Source organism: Trachemys scripta, chromosome 2, assembly GCF_013100865.1.
Source record: "Trachemys scripta elegans isolate TJP31775 chromosome 2, CAS_Tse_1.0, whole genome shotgun sequence".
Classification (NCBI taxonomy): domain Eukaryota; kingdom Metazoa; phylum Chordata; order Testudines; family Emydidae; genus Trachemys; species Trachemys scripta.
The window spans coordinates 63,341,522-63,356,696 of record NC_048299.1 but is presented as its reverse complement, the minus strand read 5'-3'; the positions used below and the strand labels follow the sequence as shown (position 1 = coordinate 63,356,696).

Genomic DNA, 15,175 nt, shown 5'->3' with positions numbered 1-15,175 from the left:
GGCAAGTAAACAAACCGGCCCGGCCTGCCAGGGTGCTTACCCTGGCGGGCTGCGTGCCAAAGGTTGCCAATCTCTGATCTAGCTTATGCTCCTGATTCTCCTCTCAATTCTACTGGTGCAAACAGATTGAAGTCAGTGGGAGTTTGAGTCAGTAGGATTGTGCCTGTGTAACCAGGAGGAGAATTTCAACAGCCTCTTGCTGTTCTGTCTTGGACCTTGCATCTGTTACTTCCTGCACCATTAATATATATTTGTTATTACTTGTACAGTCTCATTATCGTTCTTGCATTCTTGCAATTTCATTCCTACACTTTCCCATCATTCATCTTTATCTAAAATTTTAAGAAGCGGAGTACCCCAGGGGTCGATCCTGAGGCTGGTTTTGTTCAACATCTTTATTAATGATCTGGATGATGGGATAGATTCCACCCTCAGCAAGTTTGCAGATGACACTAAGCTGGGGGAGAGGTAGATACACTGGAGAGTAAGGATAAGGCCCAGAGTGACCTAGACAAATTGGAAGATTGGGCCAAAAGAAATCTGATGAGGTTCAACAAGGACAAGTGCAGAGTCCTGCACCTAGGATGGAAGAATCCCATGCACCACTATAGGCTGGAGACTGAGTGGCTAAGCAGCAGTTCTGCAGAAAAGGACCTGGGGATTACAGTGTATGAGAAGCTGGGTATGAGTCAGCAGTGTGCCCTTATTGCCAAGAAGACTAATGGCATATTGGGCTGCATTAGCAGGAGCACTGCCAGCAGATCGAGGGACATGATTATTCTTCTTCGAGTGATTGCTTATGTGTATTCCACAAAAGGTGTGCGTTCTCGCCACGTGCACCAGTGTTGGAAGTTTTTCCCCTAGCAGTACCCATAGGGGAGCGCCCCTAACAACCCCTCCATGGCGCCTCCATGGCGCGGTATAAGGGGTATTGCGCGCTCCCCCCACCTTCAGTTCCTTCTTGTCGCCAGTGAAGGTGCTTCGGAAATGCTCTGCTCCAGTTTTGCTGTAGCTTGTCCCCAGAACTCTTGTTCGTTCAGTGTATGTGACCTGCAGTTAGTACTTGATTAGTTTTAGTTTAGTTTAGCTAGTGTGCCCGGGCTGGTCATGGTCGAGCTCAGCGCCCATTCCATGCGTAGTCTACGTGGGTCGCTGTCAACTCCCATCAGGTTGTCTGGCTGGGTTCCATCTGACCAAGACTCCAGGCACCCCTCTGCCTTGAGGAGCGAACACCAACAGGACTGAGGCAGACGCCACTGAGGGTCCTCATCTCAGAGAGGCTATTGTAGCCGGTCGTGACACGAATGTCGATGCCATTCCTGTTCGTCATCTCGCTCCAGGACCCCGCCACGGCACTGCTCCACAGCCCCAGGCATCAACTGCCAGCAAGTCGCCATCACGGATCCGCCCATCGGAGCCGATCGCCGAGCAGCTGTTACCGATGGTACCGGTCCTCCACATCAAGGTCGCAGTCTCAGGATTGCCAACGTTTCTCCTGGTCCAGGGACAGTGGCAGGTCATACATCAGCCTGTGGCTCCTTCATAGCTGTCTATCGAGGGGTCAGGCCAGCCAGGCTGAACAACCGGCTCCACTGGTGCCACAGCAGGTGCAGTAGCACTGGGCCCCGTGGCTGGCGCAATGGTACTAGTGGGCACCATGGCCCCCGACGCAGCCCCCGGTGGGGGTTCGCTCAGTGGCCGGAGCCTCAGAAGAGCCGTCAGCCTCCCTCTCCCAGCCTCTGAGGAAAGAGTCAGTGGGACATACATCCTTGGCACCGTGCCCAGAGACCAACCAGGTAGTGGAACCTCCAGTGCTGGTGGGTATGCAAAGTATGGTGCCGGCCTCCTTGCCCTCCCCTGATGAGGCAATTATGACCTCTCCTCCCTCCATCCCGAAGGAGGACTCTAAGGCCCACCAAGAACTATTAAAAAGGATAGCATCAAGCCTCAACCTCCAGGCAGAGGAGGTTGAGGAGCCCTCGGACTCCCTGTTTAACGTACTGTCCACCTCGGTATCGGTCAGGGTGGCCTTCCCTCTCCACAAGGGGGTGGCGAAAATTTCAAATGCCCTGTGGCAAACCCCAGCCCCATTGGCCCCCATCTCTAAGAAAGCGGAACGCAAGTATTTTGTACCCACCCAGGGTCATGAATACACCCATCTTGCCCCTAATTCTCTGGTGGTCGAGTCGGTCAACCACAGGGAGCGGCAGGGCCAACCAGCCCCTACTCCAAAAAATAAAGATTCAAGGAGGCTGGACTCATTTGGAAGAAAAATTTATTCATCCTCGAGTTTTCAGTTACGGGTGGCAAACCATCAGGCTCTCCTGGGCCGGTATGAGTTCAACCTGTGGGGCTCTTTGCCCAAGTTCGAGGACTCCTCCAGGAGCGTTGCAGGAAGGAGTTCAAAGCACTGGTGGAGGAGGGTACAGCGGCTACCAGGGCAACCCTGCAGGCAGCATCGGATGCGGCGGATAAAGCCGCGCAGTCCATGGCCTCCGCGGTGTCCATGAGAAGGGCGTCGTTGCTCCTGCTGTCTGGGCTGTCCAGTGAGGCGCAGACCTCCCTGCAGGACCTCCTGTTTGATGACAAAGCTCTGTTTGTGGAACAGAGAGACGTAAAACTGCATGGCCTGAAAGACTCCCGCACGACGCTTCAGACTCTGGGCCTCTATCTTTCGGCTCCGGCTAAACCTAAGTTTAAGCTGCAGCAGGCGCTCGCCCAGGCCAACCACTCTAAATATGAGCAAAAAGAACAGGAGTACTTGTGGCACCTTAGAGACTACTCCTGTTCTTTTTGCGGATACAGACTAACACGGCTGCTACTCTGAAACCTCTAAATATGAGCCCGCTTATAAAAAGTCACGGGACTATAAGAAACGCCTGCAGAGGCATTCTTGGCCTGCCCCCCAGCCTGGGTCCTCTAAGGGCAATCAGGCAGGGAAACGGCAGTTTTGACGGGACGCCCAGGGGCGCCCTGTCAGTTCTCATCAGGAATCCACCCACAGTAAAGCTTCCCTTCTCCAACTGGTTGTGTGCTTCCTTCCCGGAGTGGTTGCAGCTGACCTCGGACCAATGGTTCCTCAACACCATCTCCCAGGGTTACACCCTCCAGTTTACCTCCACCCTGCCCAACCACCCTCTGCCCCCTGTCCTTCCTGGGAGACCCCTCTCACGAGGCTCTGCTCAAGCAGGAGGTGGGGCGGCTCCTTGGTCTAGGAGCGGTGGAAGTGGTGCCAGGGGAGTTCAAATGCAAGGGGTACTACTCTCGCTGTTTCCTTATCCCGAAGGCCAACGGGGGGCTCAGGCCCATCCTGGACCTGCGAGGCCTCAACCAGTACATGGTGAAGTTCAAGTTCCGCATGGTCTCCCTGGCCTCCATCATCCCCTTCCTGGATCCCGGGGACTGGTTCGCCACCCTTGATCTGCAGGACGTGTACTTCCACATCCATATATTCGAGGGGCACAGACGCTTCCTCCGTTTCATGGTTTGGCAGGAGCACTACCAATTTACAGTCCTCCGTTTGGCCTGTCCACTGCCCCCAGGGTATTTACAAAGTGTATGTTGGTGGTAGCGGCCTACCTCAGGCACCGGGGGGTCCAGATTTTCCCCTATCTGGAATGACTGGCTCGTCAAGGGCAGCTCCCGGTCGCAGGTGCGGGATCACGTGGTGCTCCTTCTGCCCACGTGTGTCACTATGGGCCTGTTGGTAAACGACACCAAGTCCACGTTAGTCCTGGTACAATGCATAGAGTTTATCGGGGCAGTCCTGATCGCCACGTCGGCCAGAGCCTCCCTCCCTCAGGGCAGGTTCGAGACCCTGAAGGGGCTCATCGGCACAGTCACAAGGTTTCCAGTGACAACAGCCAGAGCATGCCTCCAGCTCTTAGGTCACATGTCGGTGTGAACGTATGTGGTCCGCCACGCCAGACTCAGGATGAGGCCCCTCCAGCTCTGGGTGGCCTCGGTGTTCTCCCAGGTCAGAGACAGGATGGACAAAGCCCTCACTGTGCCCGAACCGGTGATCGCCTCCCTACGATGGTGGTCCTCCCTGGGGAACATGCTCCACGGGTCCTGTTCAGAGGCAGGCCCCCGTCGATGGAACTGGTGTCCTATGCATCGGACCTGGATGGAGAGTCCATGTGGGGGACATTTAGACTCAAGGTCTGTGGTCTGTGCAGGACCTGGCCCTCCACATAAATGTCAAGGAGCTCAGGGTGGTGAGGCCGGTGTGCATGGCTTTCCGCTCGCACCCGGAGGGCCGGGTGGTCAGGGTTCTCATGAACAACATAGCCTCAATGTTTTACATCAACAGGCAAGGCGGGGCCTGATCCTCTGCCCTTTGCCAGGAAGCCCTCAGGCTGTGGGACTTCTGTATAGCCCACGACATTTGCCTACAGACCTGCCACCTACTGGGCACCCGGAATTCGCGGGCAGGGTACTCCCCAGGTGGACCTGTTTGCGACTCAGCGGCTAGACGGGTCTCGGAACTCAGGGCCCTGACCTCTGAGCCCCCGTACATGGTGTTCCATAAGGATAAGGTCCAGCTCTGTCCACATCCTTCGTTCCTCCCGAAGGTGGTCTCCGCCTACCACGTGGGTCAGGACAGTTTCCTGCAGGTCCTCTGCCCAAACCCCATGTGTCCAGTGAGGAGCGCCACCTCCACATGCTGGATGTGTGACGGGCTCTGGCTTTCTACCTGGAGCGGACAAAACTGTTCAGAAAGTCCTCACAGCTGTTCATCGCCTTGGCTGAATGCGCGAAGGCTCAGCGGCTCTCCAACTGGATCACATCGTGTATCCGTACCTGTTATGACCTGGCGGGAATTCCCCCACCATCAATTGTGAGGGCACACTCGACTAGGGCGCAGGCCTCGTCAGCCGCCTTTTTGGCCCATGTCCCCATCCAGGACATTTGTAGGGCTGCTACGTGGTCTTCAGTTCACACTTTCAACTCGCATTATGCGATTGTCTCCGAAACCAGGGAGGACGCTGGGTTCAGCAGGGCTGTGCTCCGTCCCGAGAACCTGTGAACTCCTACCCACCTCCAACAGATATAGCTTGGAATCACCTATTGTGGAATACACATAAGCAATCACTCGAAGAAGAAAAGACAGTTACCTTTTCCGTTAACTGGTGTTCTTCGAGAAGCTCATGTCTATTCCACATTCTGCCCTCCTTCCCTTCTGTTGGAGTTGTCTGGCAAGAAGGAACTGAAGGTGGGGAGAGCATGCAGCGCCCCTTATACCGCGCCATGGAGGCGCCACTCCAGGGGTTGCTAGGGGCGCTCCCCTACAGGTACTGCTGGGGGAAAATTTCCGACACCAGTGCATATGGCGAGCATGCACACCTATTGTAAAATAGACATGAGCAACACATCTCGAAGAACACTAGTTACAGAAACTGTAACTGTCTTTTCCCCTCTATTCAGCACTGGTGAGGCCACATCTGGAGAATTGCATCCAGATTTGGGCCCCCCAGTACAGAAAGGATGTGGACAAATTGGAGAGAGTCCAGCAGAGGGCAACAAAAATTATCAGGGGGCTGGGGCACATGACTTATGAGGAGAGGCTGAGGGATCTGGGCTTGTTCAGTCTGCAGAAGAGAAGAGGGGGAATTTGATAGCAGCCTTCAAATACCTGAAAGGGGGTTCCAAAATGGATGGAGCTCGACTGTACTCAGTGGTGGCAGATGACAGAACAAGGAGCAATGGTCTCAAGTTGCAGTGGGGGAGGTCTAGGTTGGATATTAGGAAACACTGTTTCACTAGGAGGGTGGTGAAACACTGGAATGGGTTACCTAGTGAGGTGGTGGAATCTCCATTCTTAGAGGTTTTTAAGGCCTTGCTTGACAAAGCCCTGGCTGGGATGATTTAGTTGGGGTTGGTCCTGCTTTGAGCAGGGGCTTGGACTAGATGACCTCCTGAGGTCTCTTCCAACTCTAATCTTCTATGATTCTGTGAATTATAAATAAATCTTAAATTTGATTATTCATTATGTTTCTTTGTTTATCCACACAGACATTTTTACTCCAAATGTATCTCTAGAACTAGTTCAAATTCTAAAATGGTACTACAGTAACTTTGTTCTTTATACTCTCATCATGTGAAAGTTTGTCATTTGTTCCTCAATTTAAAATAAGGGGCTAACAAAGATGTATATGTAGCCCAGGGAATTTGTGGGACTTTCACTTGCATACCCATTGAGTAAGCAGAGTACACAACATTCTGTTATGGAGCAGAATATGTAGTGTTGTTCAACTCCAAGTGTCTTTAACTTGGCACTATAAAACTTGGGTTAGGCAAAGCTACATCTGGTAATGTGTCATAAATAAAGCCTTTCAAACACAGATATTCATTCCCAATGAAGAAATACAATGTGCATGTCATTGCATAGGCCTTTCTCTTTCTTTTTTCATTTTCACATTTCACAGACGGTTGAAAGAACTTGTCATTCTGTTTCTCTAGAATTTAACATTTTATGTAAAGCTAATTATGAGAATTTTCCTATAGTAGCAGATGAAATACTAAAATTACATGGTAGTTCCCTTTAAGTGTGTTATTTTCAGAATATGTCTAGTCCTATAAGACAACTTGCAAATTAAAACAGTCTCCTTTGATTTGTAGATTCAAGATGCAGCAAGTCAAGGCTTGAAGTTTGTTGGAATTATACCTCAGTACAGTTCCCAGGTGAACTCCCAAGCCAGCGCCGCTGTGGCACCCACCGCTAACAACTCTGCACAACCACAAGATGTAAAAAATACATCAAACTATTCAGAGGATCATGCTTCATTGGATAGCAAGAAAGCAGATGATGCTAATGGATGCAGTGCACCAGCCCCAAGTGAGGAAAATGCTGACCAGAGTGTAGAGCTCAGTGGGGATGTAAGAGGGGAAGAACCAGTCATTGAGCATCTGAGCTTAAACTCTGCTGGGGAGAATGGAGAGCAGTTTCAAGGAGAGAGCCCAAGTGTTTCACCAAGACTCAGAGAAGCAACAGACAATCAAGAAGGGGTAGCAGAAAGTGACACATCAGCATTGTGTACAGAACCACTTCCTGGAAGTAAGTACTGTAGTGACCTTTGATATGAACAAGCAAGTTTTAAACTGTTATGTTCACAGCATCTTGGAAAAGTGAATGTAGCATTGCAACAGGGAAAAGATGCACACTATGAATAATAAAACCTTTTAACCCACTTTTCAACTTGGCTGCACACTTCATGACCATTTAATCATAAGTTTTTAGGCATTCATAGGAGCAATAAAAGATCAGGTGCAACTCCATTGTGACCAGTTAGGTTTATCCTTCTGTGCTATTTCAGTGGGGTTTGCAGGGGGCAGTTGTCATCTCAGATTTGGGCTTCCCTCTTTAACTTATTTTTGCCTCTTTCTCACGTGGAAAGTTCATATGCTTGCTGTTCAGCTGGGTTTGTTTGCTACTGCTCCCTCTTGTGGTATTGAAGTCCTCAGAGCTCCTGAGCTTGGTTGATTTCCATCTACTACTTCCCCATCTGAAAAGATGATAATGTGCCCGAGAAGGCTTTACAATTCTCAGTCACAAATGGGACAGTCCTCAAACCCTTTCAGTGTGTGTCAGCACCACTGTAGGTGAACAGATAGTGGAAAATAAACCAGCCCAAGAGTTCTGAGAACACAGAGGATATAGACTCTCAGACAGGTGGAGATGGTAGTTGCAGATCTCCAGTTAGGACAGGGTCAGATAGCAGTAAGAGGGAAGGGGTAGTTATTCATGGTAAATGTTCATTCTCATAAATTCATTACACTTGATCATTTTCATCTTCTTATTCTTATGTAGTTGTTATTGGAGGGTGGTTCATCATAAACTATTTCCCTGTGTCCATTTTGTTGTCCTCTAGTTGCACATTCTACTTTAAATGTGCCATTTTGAACCACTTAAAAAAAATCTTGGCAGGGAGATGCCACCAGACTCCCTATTTGATCTGTTTACTTCTGTGTGGGGTACTCAATAGCTTCACCTGCAATTACAAATAAGACACGGGTTAGAGCAATTTAGAAGCACAGTGTCATTGGGGGAAGGAAATGTTTACTCTTACCTTTTCCCAAATTATTCTGAATTGAATCTCATGCTTAACGATTAGACATTATAATATTTTCCCCTTTCTTGTCTAGCTTCTTATAAAACACTTTTTACACTAGTTTCTCATACTGTTTTGCTTAGTTGTCCATTTGGTATTAATTATTACTTTATATAATGAAATTCCACCTAAATTGTTTTCACAACCATCATCTCCTCGGTTGTAGTTTATTCCCATGCCTTATATTTTACATAAGCTTGTCCAAACTGTTCTATTCCTCTTAGGATTCTGTATCTGACAGTAAGAGTGACTTCTTAGCCTCCTCCAGAGAATATTGGCCTGATTATTTGTATTTTTACATAACTAAGTTTTGAGGGGGCCTGAATCAAACTGGCCACCTTTTACTGTACTTTCTTAATTGTTTGTGGGACAGTAAAGCAGCCAGATTTATCCAAAGTAGATCCCAAAGTGGTTGCATTTGTCTCTTATTAGAATAGTTTATCCAGATTTGTATTAGACCCTTACGCATCTCAGCATTGTATTTGCATTTGCAACTGCTTCTAAACAAGGGGTATATCCAGTTCAGCCAGGCAAGTTACTCTCTCTTTCTTACACAAGAGTACTTTTGAGAATACTCATGTCCCATGTTTTATTTTCTCCTTAGCTTTACACTTTTCTACACTGAATTGTATGAGCCTCTTACTGCATTTGCCCATTCTTGTAGTCTGTGCATTGTATTATGAAGTTTATCCAGGTCTTTGGATACATAAAGTCAGGAAAATCCGGTTCCAATTTGATTTCCTGAAGGGCACCACTTGTCTGTCTGTCACAAATGGTTTCCATTCCCTAATTACATCTATCTTCGGACTCTGAGATAGCTCATCTGTGCCCAGCTTTCTGACAATTGTACTAAAACTTTTAGCTGTGGAACTTATTTTAAGGCCTTCTGGAAACCCCCCAAAATTTCACCCTAGCTGCTGATTCACTAGGCAAGATCTTCAGTTTCTCAGTCTCTGTTGACCTTCTTTGTTTAACTTCTTTCTCTGAGTGCTTTCTGATTTGAGAGTACTTCTCAGCCAGTGTACAGGTTGAATAATGCTTCCATTTTCCAAGAATGGGGATCTGAGAAGACAGTTTTATGAAGTATCTCACCTGTAGCTGGATTTTTCCAAATATATTGTCCCCACCATATAGCTGATTTCTTTATTATTCTTGAGTGACCGTGAGTTCTTTCAGTACTTCCTTTTTCTCCCATGGAAAATGAATTTGGCATCAATCTTTCATCCTCCCTTGTGAACTCTGAATCCCTGCATAATTTTTGCATTGTCTCCCTTTTCTTTCACCAGACAGTGTCTGCTCTCTCTTGGACTTTTCTTCTCCTGAATTCATCTTTTGGAAATGGTTGTAGTATTTGTTACAGTTTGTGCAGTCTTTATTTCATTATTTAATTTAGGGTATGTCTATACTGTTGCTGGATGTGTAATTACCAGCTTGTGTACGCATGCCTGCACTAGCTTTGATTGAGCTAGTGTGGTAAAAACAGCAGGGTAGCCACGGCGGCATGGGCGGCAGGCTAGGCTGTCCACTCAAGAACTTATGTAGGGTCTTGGATGGGATTGTAGTCAGGCAGCTAGCCTGTGCTGCCACTCTAGCTACACTGCTCTTGTAGCACTCTAGCTTAATCAAAACTGGCATGTGTATGTCCACCTGAGTTGGAAATTACATCTCCAGCTGCAATATAAATGAACCCTTTGTGTTTCTCATTCTTACACTCTTACAATGTCATTTTTATGCTAGCTGATCTGTGTCTTTGCCTAATATTTTGTAGAGCCCACATGACTTTTTCTCATTTTTTATTACTCTTTGCATGTCTTTGTTTATCCACATTGACCTTTTCCTATTCCTATGTGTATGTATTGCCAAAAGTTTTATACAATTCACAGGCATACAGTACTTTTGCACAAGAAATTCTTCCAGTGCTTTTCCCACCTGCCTTTGTTTTGTCACCTAGCTAATCTCCCCTTATGTAGAAGTTTTTCTCTTGACTTTATTATCTGTATCTACTGTTACATTCTTGAGCATACATATTTATTTTTATACCTGTAAAGAGCCAACCCCCAACTTAGCTACACAAATAATAGTAGTAGTAGTTGAACATTTCTCTTTTCTGTTTTTTTTCTTTACTGAATTCCTCACTTCTCTTATTTCTTTTGAAATTCAGAATCTTTGTCCTTTTTGCTTGTACATTGAACCACTATCGACAGTGGCTTTCATCAAGGGGTCCTCCAAACCCGGATTAAAATGATTTTAAGTGTACATGTAACCAGGATAAAATATTTTGAGTAACATTTCAGAAAATACCATGCTTTCTGAAACTACTGAAGAGGATTTTAATCTTTTTATACTTTGCTGAAAATCATTGTCAACAATGGCCTATTTTCAAGTGTAGACAGGACTTCTTTGGTATCAAGTTAGTTCTGATTACAAACCAGATCAGATTTTTCTTGCTATTGTTTGTTTGCCTACATTTACACTTTCACTCACGTCATCAAGGGCCTGGACTAATGCCTATTAAGGCCAATGACAGAATCCAGTTAACCACAGATGTGTGTAGGATCAGACCTGCACAGCTCAAAACCAAATCAAAACAGCTACCTCCCTACTTCCCTTTATTTCCAAGTTTAAAAGTGTTATAGTTATCATATCCACAAAAACCTTTTCCATTTATTTCTACCTTTAATAATCATGTCCTGGTTTATCTCCAGATAGTTAACATCTTTCCTGATTTATTTATGTTCTCTGTTTATATGCTTTTTTGAGTATTATACCCTTTTGAGTCAACTTATCATCACTTTGTTCTTTCTAAACAAGTGGTGTGTAGTGAGTGAATTCCTGTTAACATCCCCTTGATGGTATTAATTTTGAGATATGTCTCTTCTCTGAATCTCCTTCCTCCAGGACCCATCAGCTGTTGTTTCCCAACCTTCCTTTACATACATAGTGTGACAAAGTTCCTCCTCTATCTTGGTGGGTCCTGTGCTTATTGGCGGATTTTCTTGCCTCAGAGATTCACCCTGTGGGTTGGGGAACAGCCCAGAAACCTTCCCCTCTGGAAGAACCCACAGTCCAGGTCAATTGGGAGGTTTGGGGGGAACCCAGGCCCGCCCTCTACTCCGGGTTCCAGCCCAGGACCCTGTGGACTGCAGCTGTCTATAGTGTCTCCTGTAACAGCTGCATGACAGCTAAAACTCCCTGGGCTACTTCCCCATGGCCTCCTCCAAACACCTTCCTTATTCTCACCACAGGACCTTCCTCCTGGTGTCCAATAACGCTTGTGCTCCTCAGTCTTCCAGCAGCACACCCTCTCACTCTCAGCTCCTTGCGCCTCTTGCTCCCAGCTCCCCACACTCACACCACAAACTGAAGTGAGCTCCTTTTAAAACCCAGGTGCCCTGATTAGCGTGCCTTAATTGATTCTAGCAGCTTCTTCTTAATTGGCTCCAAGTGTTCTAATTAGCCTGCCTGTCTTAACTGGTTCTAGCAGGTTCCTGATTACTCTAGTGCAGCCCCTGCTCTGGTCACTCAGGGAACAGAAAACTACTCATCCAGTGACCAGTATATTTGCCCTCTTCCAGACTCCTGTACCCCACTGGTCTGGGTCTGTCACAATAGAGAGAGTACTGAGCTCTTCTCTGAGGTACACTCTCTATACTTGATTAAGCCTTCATTCGCTTTTCGCTCCCCACCATGCTTACTTCAACCAGGCTTTAGCTAAGTCATCGGCATTGTAATCCTATGGAACCTAGTTCCACCATCTGTGTTCACAGTAGTGACTTACTCTAAATTGTCTCTGTTTCCTTTGTGTTCTTTTAGTTCCACGATGAGGCCTCCATGAGAAAGAACTGTCAGAGTGACTCTCTCATAGTAACACCTGGGATTAGAAGATATTATCTTTACAATATAATATGAGATACTTCCAAGTTAATGGGCTGCCTGAATGTTTTATTATTTTTATTTCCTTTGAAAAAAAATCAGTTCAATTGGGGTCCATTCCTGCTGTGTTTGAAATCAATGGGAGCTTTACCGTTGACTTCACTAGGCCATTAATCGGGCCACTAATATGTAAAATAACAATATATGAATATTTTTCATTTTAGAAGTTTTACTGTTAAGTTAATGTTTCTTCCTTCCTGGGAATTTTATTATCTCTTTAGCTTCCACTTAGCCCCAATATTGAAGATCTGTGTGGTGATTTTGTTGTCTACAGAGACTTACCTAATGATGAGATTAAATTCATCGCTCCTCAGGTGGGCTGGAAGCTACATCACACACACCAATATCTAGCTAATGTCCTCATCTTTAGGGATCTTCACAATTCCACTTTTCCTTCCTATTCATCTGCTCATCTCTTACTGCTTTGCCTTTTCTCAGACCCATTTGGCCTCCATATTTGTTTGATCCACTGTGCATTCCTGATCTTGGCTCTCCCACTTGCCATTTCTGCGCACAGCCCATATAACACCGAAATAAGTTATTTACTTCTTTAGTGGAAGGTCATATCATTGGAAATGTTACTTGCCCTAAATTTACAGTAAGATCTCAGATTTGAGCTATGTCCTTAATATCACAGTTAGTAGCTATCTCCTTTGTGGCGCATACACAAAGGCAAACAACTATACAATTTTGGTGAATTTGCTAATAATATATTCTACAATGATAAATTTTACTAGTAAAACTCGTTTGTTTCTACTATGTTATTTATTTATGCTGGTCGACTGTCCCTCTGAGAGGGAGTTCCATATTACAACTAGTAAATATTTATATTATGATAAGGCCCCAGTCAGAATTTGGGACCCTGTTGTGCTGGGCGTTGTAAAAACACGTAAAGGAGATGACCCTGCTCTGAAGGGTTACAATAGAACGACAAGCAGACAAAAGGGGAATGATCTGATTATGATAGTTATAGTAGGAAACAATAATTATAAATATTACAATATGTTTATTATAGTATTACTATTTAAAAACTTTTTTTTAGCAATGGAAATATTTGCTATCTTCAACAAGCCAAAGACCCAACAAAGATGCAGCCAGTACTATACTGTGATGATTCCTATGAAGATCTCCAGGAATGGGCAGACTGTCAACAGCTTAGAAGCAAATTGGCTGGAGCACATGACAGATCACTTCAGGAAAGGAGGCTTGCTGGTGAACGCCATCTTCAGCCTTGGAATGGTAAATGGTATGGAATTTACTGAAAGCACTACCCTGTGACTCTTTTTCCTTTTAAGGGGCTTACTGTAGTTGAAGAGAAGACATTTGGTAGGTGTTTTTAGGATAAGCCAAAGCTTTTAGGATAAGCCAAAGCTTTTGTTTTTGATCAACCTATTTCAGTGATGGAAATAGCCAAGTACAGGAAATACTTTGGTGATTGAATGAGGAACCCTGAGATCATGCATTATATTTTATGTACATTGTAGAGATGCTTCTGCAATCACAGAAGTATGCAAACACAGATAGCATCAGTTTATTTACACGAGTCAGTTTTTGATCTTTAATCTTTGAAGTTTTAACAAAGAATAGTGTGTTTTTTTAACTACACTCTGGAATCACATACCATACGTGCAGATTACTTGTAGATTTCACTCCCACAGCAGCTCGTGAAATAGTATCTCAACATTTTAAAGCAGTTGAAATAAACTAAGGGAGGCATTTCCTATAAACTGCTCTGCTGTACACTGCTTCTGGGTCTGAGTGTAGGTTACTGCAAAGACACTACTGATTCCGTTTATCCTTTATTTAATCAGTCTGTCTAGGTTCTTATGCAGCACCCATCACCTGAGTACTTCACAAAATAACAAAATGTACATATAAATCTCTCTTTTACTTTGCCTTCTCCGATCTGGAGTGTGTGATGGAGAAGCGAGGTGGTTCATTTATTTTGTTGATGTTACAGTAAGAAGAGTAGATCAAAGAAATGAGTGGTTTTGTTCTGAAAATTAAGCATCGTTGCCAGGATTTGAACCCTCCTCTCTCTTGGTTCCATAACCAGCACTTAGAATATAGTTGGCCACAATGCTTTACTTAAAGTCAAGCCCTCAGCCCTCTTACAGAGAGGGACAATATTAACTTAGGTGTTTAGGACCTAGAAAGGATGGGAAGGAAAAGACGGGCCAAGGGAGGGAAAATATTAGGACAAAAAAAATGTTCCAGCCGTAGATAACAAACTAACTTTCCTGGAAGAATATGGTAGTAGTCTTCTCATGACTAGAGAAATAAGGGCCCGACCCTGTGAATGCTGAGTGCCTTCGAATTCTACTGACTTCACTGAGTTTGCTTAGCCACTCCTCAGTAGTAATTCACTGGATAGAGCACTGATTTGGGGGCACAAGGTTTGTGACAAAGTGAGACAAGGACTACTGCCAGAAGGTTTTCTTCCTCTTTTGCTGCTGGCAAAAGTCTCTTGGCCAATGATAAAACACAAAAAAATTAATGTATCCTGTTAAAATTCAATTGGGAAATTAACAGTCAGTCCTAATTTTTCATTCTGCAACAAATAGCAGCAAAGAGAAGGTCCAAAGTTCACACGATGGAATGCTTTCTCAGAGCTTCCTGGCAAGTCCTGTAATTGGTAGTTAACTTGCTTAGAAACAAATGGTCATTTATTTTGTGTATATAAAAATTGCAATTTATAAAGTATGAGTCACTGAGCCTGATATGCCTAATTATGTCTGCTTTTTAATGCAAGTATTTATTCCTGGCCCCTCATCAGTGTACTGTTAAACACAGCATATGAAAAGTATTCTTTTGTTATTTAAACATTAAAAGTGCTTTTACATAATATTGCTCTGGGGGAGGTTCATGCACTCAGATACTATGTTGGAATGCTTGGAAAATGCCTACACACAGCAGTGAAGAGGGATTAGAGGAACAACAAAGAGTCTGGTGGCACCTTAAAGACTAACAGATTTATTTGGGCATAAGCTTTCGTGAGTAAAAACCTCACTTCTTCGGATGCATAGAGTGAAAGCTACAGATGCAGGCATTATATACAGACACATGGAGAGCAGGGAGTTACTTCACAAGTGGCGAACCAGTGTTGACAAGGCCAATTCAATCAGGGTGGA

The 15,175-nt window shown here is 45.2% G+C and overlaps 1 protein-coding gene across 2 annotated transcripts in view; it reads left to right on the top strand.

The window, feature by feature from the left end:
• The window catches only part of RFTN1 (raftlin, lipid raft linker 1), a 123,477-nt gene that overhangs the window by 66,418 nt on the left and 41,884 nt on the right, over positions 1-15,175 (top strand). For both annotated transcript variants that reach the window (XM_034760740.1, XM_034760741.1), the window contains exons 5-6: positions 6,622-7,057; positions 13,087-13,290. In XM_034760740.1, coding sequence (XP_034616631.1) covers positions 6,622-7,057; positions 13,087-13,290 — 640 coding nt within the window. The remainder of the gene's footprint in view (positions 1-6,621; positions 7,058-13,086; positions 13,291-15,175) is intronic.